Below are 8,683 nucleotides of genomic sequence, written 5' to 3'. Positions count from 1 at the left end.
TCTGTTATTACTTGGAACCACTTAAATCCTACCCTTTATACTTAAAAAAATCACTTTTATTTATTAATTAACCCAGAGTAAGTGACTAATACCTGGGGGAGCAAACTGCTGTGCATATCTCTCTATCAGTGATAACGGGGATGGACAATTACAGAGTGAAACAGATTTGTTTGGGGTTTGGACTCCATTGGGAGCTGTATGTCTGGGTGCTGGAGACAGGAGCACTTACTAAGCTGTTTTCAATGAAGTCTGCAGTTTTGGGGGCGTGTTTCATACCCTGGCTCTGTGTTGCAGCAGGCTTGCGTGTCTAGCTCAAAAAGGGAGGCTATGGATGCCCAAACTGGCTGAGAAAATGGGCTCAGAGGTAGTCTCAACACACCAGGTGACAGCCCCAAGGGGGTCTCTCTGACCGAACCTGTCACAGTGGCATAGTCGAACAGGATCTGTGCACAGCTGATTGCTTTGCGACACTGGTAGTGATTTTAAGTGAGTTTTAAGTGTGGTGGCCAGAGAACAAACAAAGTGATTATTGGTTTGTTATTTTCTGTTTACTTTGGTTTAATTTATCTTGTGTAACTGCCAGGTATTTATTTCATCAGTTATATACTAACCCAGGGATCGGCAACCTTTGGCAGGCGGTCCACCAGGGAAAGCCCCTGGAGGGCTGAGCCGGTTCGTTTACCTGCCACATGAGCAGGTTCAGCCGATCGTAGCTCCCACTGGCTTCAGTTTGCTGTTCCAGGCCAATGGGGGCTGCAGGAAGTGGCATGGGCCAAGGGATGTGCTGGCCGCCCTTCCTGCAGCCCCCATTGGCCTGGAGCGGCGAACCACGGCCAGTTTGAGCTGCAATTGGACAAACCTGTGGACACGGCAGGTAAACTGGCCCGTCCTGTCAGGGTGCTTACCCTGGTGGGCCGTGTTCCAAAGGTTGCCAATCCCTGGGTTAGTATATTACCAATTATATGAATACCTGGCAGTTACATAAGCTGAATTAGCGTATGTTTTCCCCAGTGATCTGTTCACTCATGCTAACCTGAACCCCACACTACCAAGCAATAGTATAACTCAGCATTTAGCACAGGCAGATAGGAAATTTGTCAACGTCAAAATGATTGACATTTAGCAATAAACCTGGCTGTCAAGAAATTGACTGTACAATTTATCAACAATAGACAACAGAGTGACTTAGTTAACAAGGGCCACTTGCAAAGGTAAAAATTAAAAGTGGGGGCTATTCTGTAGAATGGGCACTAGGGGCAGCAGAGGGTGGGGGTGGGGAAGGGTTGGCTATACTATATAATGGGCACTAGGGGCAGCAGAGGGCGAGGAGCAGGGAACTGGGGACTATACAGTATAATGGGCACCAGGGGGCAGCAGAGGGCAGGGAAGGGGCGGCTATACTGTATAATGGACACTGGGGGCAGCAGAGGGTGAGGGTGGGGAAGGAGCGGCTGTACTGTATAATGGGCATTAGAGGGCAGCAGAGGGTGGGGGTGGGGAAGGGCGGCTATACTGTATAATGAACACTAGAGGCAGCAGAGGGTGGGGTTGGGAGAGGAGCGGCTGTACTTTATAATAGGGACAAGGGGTAGCAGAGGATGAGGGTTGGGGAGGGTAAGGGAGTGGTCAGAAATTATGTCAAAGACTTCTATTTTTCAGTTCCTGCAATTTTAGACTCTCTTGTTTGCACAGAGCAGTGTATTCCCCTGTTGTCAAAGCCAATCCCCAGCCTCAGAGCAGATAAGATTAATTAATACCCAGGGATTTCATTACTCCAATGGTGTATTTATTCATTAGAGCTAATGCCAAATTTCCCTGTATTTTGCTGAACTTTTAACCCTATACTTGTGAATGTGTCCAGGGTAGGAGACATGCCTGGACCTGCCATAGTCCTTGATCATTTTCCACTCATCACTGCTCAGAATGGGTTTGATTTGCACAGGGGCTGAGGTCTCATTCATTTCAGTGGGAGATACAGGTCTCAAATGTTGCTGTAAATTACACCCAAAGCTTTGATCAGTGTCTGGAGAATAAGGACACAAATAAATCACCTGCGGGAACAGAATCTTTTCCTTCTAGGCGGTTGAATGGCATTTCATGTAGAGCAACAAGGATGATGCAACGGCCTGTAGCTGTCACCTAACAGCATTTCCCTACAGAGTTAGTGCTGTAGATCGTGTTTTTGAAAAAACTTCTGCTCTTCTGGGGCTGTTTGGCAGCGAGAGATTCCATTTTTTTGTCTTTAAGATTCACTTCTACCATATCCGTGCTTGCTTCATCCCAAACGCTTACGGTCCCATATCACTGGTGTATTTCATATTGTCAGAGAGTTACAGAGTTTAAGGACAAAAGGGATCTCTAGATTATTTTGCCTGACATCCCCATCTCACAGTGTCTTGGGTGTCATCACACGGGCCCACAGAACATTTTAGCCAGTCATCAAACTGAACATAAAAGAGAAATGTACTTGGTGGTCCCTGTATCGAACCACTGAAATAGAGGCACATCTGGGATGCAGAATGTATAATATCATGCAACACTGTTCAACAGATGATTAAGGCAGGAAGGAAAGAACCCCTTATGAAAAATAGAAACTCTGTGTGTGTGCCCATGCAGTGAGTATATAGCCATGCAGTAACAATAGTTATATTTTAAGTAAAGGATAAAGGGGTGAGGAACTGATAGGAGAGACGCAAGAGACCTACAGGCCTATACTTATAAAAGTAGTTTATTAAGACATAGTTGGTGAGGTAATATCTTTTATTGATGGTGAGAGAAACAGAAGTTGTTCCAGGAAAAGGTATGTATGTGTCACCTGCTTTGTGTCTCTAGTATCCTGGGACCCAGACAGCTACATCAGCACTGCATACAAGAATAGCTTAAGCAGTTAGGGTATGTAGAAGGCTTGCTAGCCTGAACAGGAGGAGTTGCTCAATGAGTTGGCATAAGGAAGTAAAGTAACAGTGACCTTAAGTCAAAAAACATCCCAAGGCTCTGTTTATTGTTTTGTCTTAATCATGACTGTTGCAAACAGCGGGTAGGTATTCATAGGTGCTAGTTTCTTACAGGTTGGGATATTTTTAATAAGGGACATCAGCAGATGTCTGACTACAAGAATGCCATGGTAATTAATTAAGGTATAATCTAATAAACTTGAGGTTAAAGGATTAATAACCCGTGGGAGAAGGCCATCTCGATATTACTATGGTGATGAACTATAAATAAGAAAAAGTGGTGGGAACCCCTGCTGATTATGCATTAGGCATAGTTGAACCAGTATAGCACATTATACAATTGTATTCTAGTCTGTGTGGCTTGAGAGATGCCAGTGTGATGATGATGGTGAGGGGTAAGAGAAGGAAGACGATAACTAACTCTTTGGGTTGTTTTGCAATGGGTAGTGTAAGTATAGGGATGCTCAGCTCCTTTTGTATTATGGCTACCTGCCGTGCTGGGATGGAGTGTTTGTGAATTTCCTAACTGTGTTAATAAATCCATCTTCCGTATAGTGTAATCTCCTAAGTGTGAGTATTGCAACCATGCACATGGGGGTTCTCAACTGAATAATGATTCTGATAATACTGGGCCTAATCTTGGGACAAGAACCTACCAAATTTCAGAATGGTAATTGGGAGGAGTAAACCAGTAATATGATGAAGATACATTAAATAGATCAGGCAACAGATTGTTGTGCACAGATGGAGAGAATGAGACCTGCTCTTTGTGTGTGTGTGTGTGTGTGAGTGAGTGAGTGAGAGAGAGAGAGAGAGAGAGAGAGAGAGAGAGAGAGAGAGAGACTGTCACCACCTGCTGGAGGAAATGAGCCATACTCAGTGTGTGTGTATGTGCCACTGCTGCCCCCTCCACTTGTGAACAGCCCCATGAACTCATTCATGGCCATGGTGGTCAGGAAAGATCTTTCATTTACAGCTCATCCAAAAGATATAATATCCACCAGAAACAGCGCCCCCTTGCACTGTGATGAGTTGCTGAGGGTCAGCACCAACTCCAAGGGGAGAGTGCCTCCTGCTGATCCACCCTATCCACTCTCTGTAGCAGATGTCCCCCAAGCACCATGCTGGGTCACTGTAGTAAGCAGCCATTCTGATGAGAGACAGTCCACTGCTGAGACCCTCACCCTGCTTCTTGCGGCACAGGACCACGTGGTGCCCCGCTGAGGCACAGGGGGTCAGCATGGACCAAGAGACAACAGAGCCCCCCCTAGGTGAGACCACAGCTAGCTCTTTTCAGCATGTCATCTCTCGGAGCTGCTCTGAAGCATGGGGGTTACACTGATCCACAGAGGAGAATGTCCCTTAATGAGTCCCCCACCCTATTCCCTGCATTACAGTGCCCCCTACTGGGAGATCAATCAACCTGAAAACATCCGACAGAGCCCTCCAGTCCCATCCCTATAGATCAGCGCCCACTAGTGCTACACTGGGGCATTGGTACCAGCACTGACTAAAGGGGAAGTGTGCCTCAAACTGAGAATCCCACCTCACTCCCAGTAGCACAGCCTCCTACTTCCATGCTGGAGTAATGGGGTCAACACTGTCTTAGAATTGAGAGTGCTCCCAGCTGAGCCCATCACCCCACTCCCTGAAGCACACTACTGCCAGCACCTCTCAGCTTCCACACAGAGTTTATTCTAATGCTCCTGGGAACTAGCCCTGATTCTGGTCCCACTGCAAACTTACCGGAATAAAAGGGAATAGTCCTGCTGACTTTGATGGGCTTTGGATCTGGTCCTCTAGGAGGGAAATGGGCCCGATGGTTAGCACAGTGGAATCTGAGAGTGAGGACTCCTGGGTTCTGTTCCCAGCTCCGGGAGGGGAGTGGGGTCCAATAGTTAGAGCAGTTGGGACTGGGAGTCAGTGCTTCTGGGTTCTAATCGTGGCTCTGAGACAAGAATGGGGCACACAGTCTGAACATCAGGGACCCGGAGTCATGAGCCCTGAGCATTGTTCCTGAGTCAACCTTGACTCTGTGTTGTGTTGCTTTGGACAAATCATTCCTTCTTCTAGACAAAATTGTATCACACAATTTACCACAGTTAGTAAAGCCCATTATGATTTTCATCTAGAAAACAAACATGATGATGATGATGATTATGATGATACAACTTTCTATGAAATGATTTCCCTAGTGAATTTTATTTTGTTGCACTTTGAGGCAGTATTGTTCTTCCTCTGAAGAATATTGCAAGAAATTTCCTTCAGGGAGTAGGTCCCAGAAGCCAGTGAATGAAATAAAAACATCTCTGTTTCCTTCAACACATATAGTGCCTGCAGCTAGTTGAGGGAACTATTCCGCTTAAACAAGGTAGGCTATAAATGAATGACTTAAGCCCCTAACCATTCTCCCACTGAAGTCCATGATCTTGTGCCCCAGTCTGCAATGGGAGCAGGATCAAGTCATTGGTTTCTTCATTTGAATTTTCCATACATTGGCAGAGAATCTTAGTGTGTATGTGAGCACCTGGTTTGTGTCTGTGTTCTTATCTATCTATCTATCTATCTATCTATCTATCTATCTATCTATCTATCTATGGATGTGTGTGATGCTATACCCCATATTCTTCCTAGAAATAATTTAATAATATGGTTATAACATATCTAAGATGTATATTATGCAAGATAGGTCTTGTGAGAGATCATTTCAAAGCTTATGATCTGCTGAATATGATTATCCTATTTGTATACATGTATCCCTTTTTGAATTTTCATGTAGACAGAAAAAAAATATGTTCAAAGACGAAGAATAGATCCCCTGATGCTGGAAACTGGTATACCACCATTGCTGGTATAAACTGATGTAGCTCCTTTAGAGTAAATGTATCAGACCTCCGTCTGTTGTAAATCAGCTGTAGTTCCACTGGGGCCAATGTGGTCGGATTTCCAGCTGATCTATATTAGCATAGCTTGATTGACATCAATGTGGTTCCACCAGCTAATGCCTGGTGATGACTGGGCCCAGTTACATATTTCTATACAGAATTGCAGCATGTTTTAGTTTGAACCGTCCCAACTGAAAGGAAAGCAGTATGAATTGTTTGATTCGCATCCACATGTTTGGCATTTCTCAGATTCAGTCTCTTTGCCACCACTACAGATGATCTATTCTGTGAGTGACCCTGGAGAGAACCAGACCATCGCTGATATATTCATCTTGGTGGGGTTTTCATACCTTAACAAGCTGCAAATCGTTCTGTTTCTGGTGCTTCTGGTCACCTACCTGGTTGCCTTGATGGGGAACCTCCTTGTTATCCTCCTTATAAAGCTAAACCCCTCACTCCACACCCCCATGTATTTCTTCCTGGTGAACTTGTCATTCTTGGAAATCTGCTACACCAGCAGTGTGGTCCCTCAGCTGCTGATTCATCTCCTGGCGGAGCAAAAGACCATCACCATTGCGGGCTGTGCTGCCCAGATGTACGTCATCACCATCATGGGCCTGACAGAGTGCTGCCTCCTAGTAGTCATGGCGTACGACCGCTATGTGGCCATATGTCACCCCCTGCACTACAGAACTATCATGAGTGGCCGGGCATGTGCACAGCTCGCAAGTGCTTCATGGATCATCAGCATCTCAGTGGAAGTAGCTCAGACCACGTGGATCTTCAGCCTGCCCTTCTGTGGCTCCAACCGCATCCACCACTTTTTCTGTGACATCCCACCAGTGTTGAAGATGGCATGTACAGACACATCTAAAAACAAGATTATGGTCTTGACTGTGTCAGTTTTGTTCATCATGGGCCCTTTTTTGTTGATAACCGTGTCCTACATCTGCATTATCTCCACCATCCTCAAGCTTTCATCAGCAGAGGGAAGGCGTAAAGCCTTCTCCACCTGCTCCTCCCACCTCATGGTGGTGACTTTGTTCTATGGAACGGCCCTTTTCACCTACCTGAGGCCCAAGTCTATCTCCACCCCAGAGAGTGATCAAATGATTTCCCTCGTGATCACAGTTGTGGCACCTGTGCTGAACCCCATAATATACACGCTGAGGAACAAAGAGGTGAAGGGAGCCTTTAGAAAAACAGTTCAGAAGAGCATTTTTTTGCACAATTGCAGAAAACAGAGAATGAAAAATAGAGTTAGTTAAAACAGGAATTGAGGGAAATTCATAAATGTTCTGTTGAATTACTCCCAATGACCTTCACTTTTTTAATTGAATTGTTGCCATTTGAAAAACTTGTAAACCTATCAGGAGAATGGGAAGAGAAACATTTATTACCAACTCCTCCTCCCCAAATTTTAAATATCTTCAAAATTTTGAATGTCAAATTTTAAAAAAGGCTTAAAATGAAAACCCTTTCATAAAATGTTCACCTTGGTTTTTGCAAATTTAACAATTTTCACCAAAATTTTAATGATGGAAAAATTTCAACCAGCTCTACCGAGAACTCCATTTAGGATTCTCCTTTTCCTGCTCTGTCAGTCCATTGCAGCATTTTAGGTTTTAGATTGGGTTGGGCTGGGTTTTTTTGACTGTCTAATGGATTTCCCCAGTGCTCCCTGTTGCCTAATTTTAAATAATATTTCTCAGCACTTATGAACAGTTTCCTATGTAAGACTCTGATGGATCTTTCAAAGCCTAACCTGATCAGGTCACACAACAACTCTGGAAGCTGGCTTTTGACTTCCATGGCATTTTGCATAGGTTCAGAAGTCTAGGCTAACAGATCATTGTGTATATCATAGATTCATTGATTAAAAGGTCATAAGGGATCATTTTGATCATCTAGTCTGACATTCTGCTTAACACAGGGCAGAGAGTTTCACCTGATGATTCCTGAGTCAAAGAAGCACTGTACATAGTTTATATTACATATGTAAAATAATAGCTGTGTGATAAACTCATAAACTACAAATGGTTATATCAATGTATAACAATATTGCACCAAATGCCTGTGTATATGGTACAAAAATGATAAAAAATCCTTTCTATATTTTATGATGAGAGATACTATTCTCTTTGATTCTCTACCTATATCATTGCAGCTTTATAATAAACACCAAATTAAAAACCTCTATACCTTGTTCAGCATTTCCATGACTACATGCCTTCTTTCACTAAACATCCCTATAATGCATTCATTCGAAGCTTAAAATACATTGAGACTCTGAGATGCACTGGCTGGCAGTATGTGATGTTTTGTTGGATCTCTTTGATATAATTTGCTGATTTGTTTAAATTATATTGTTGGCAAGATAAGTAACCTGTCATGTTGGAAGATGTATGTAAGAAGTAAGTACATGTAATGATAAACAAAAGAAAAATCCCTTTCTCTGGGAAACTTAGAAGAAGAGTGGCCCAGGGCAACATGACCCAGAAACTACAAATTCAGCAAGAAAATTGTAGACATTAGATGATTAATAATTGTGCCTAAGTAATGCGCAGGTCACGTAAAATTAAATTGATAATGTATTGACTAAAGAATGGAGGGAAATTAAGCCATAGAAAATGTGCAAATATATGAAAATACATGTAAAATATGTAAAATACATATGCACATATACAAAATACATAAAATACATATGTAAAATACATATAAAATAAGAAAATACATATAAAATACATATAAAATGGGCTGGAAAACAGGAGATCCAGGCAGGTGAGGAGGACTGACATCATGGAGGAAGGAAGGACTTTTCAATGCCCCAGAATGTATTAACTT

The 8,683-nt window shown here is 43.3% G+C and overlaps 1 protein-coding gene across 1 annotated transcript; it reads left to right on the top strand.

Moving 5' to 3' along the window:
- Positions 1-6,114: 6,114 nt before the first annotated feature.
- LOC120379984 (olfactory receptor 10A4-like) lies at positions 6,115-7,107 on the top strand. Its single transcript, XM_039497496.1, has one exon. It carries the CDS (start codon positions 6,115-6,117, stop codon positions 7,105-7,107), a length of 993 nt encoding a protein of 330 aa, XP_039353430.1.
- The last annotated feature ends 1,576 nt before the right edge of the window (positions 7,108-8,683 follow it).

This window comes from Mauremys reevesii, linkage group 13, assembly GCF_016161935.1.
Source record: "Mauremys reevesii isolate NIE-2019 linkage group 13, ASM1616193v1, whole genome shotgun sequence".
In the NCBI taxonomy this organism is placed as follows: Eukaryota; Metazoa; Chordata; order Testudines; family Geoemydidae; genus Mauremys; species Mauremys reevesii.
The sequence above is the reverse complement of the archived record's forward strand: the minus strand, read 5'-3'. Positions and strand labels throughout refer to the sequence as shown.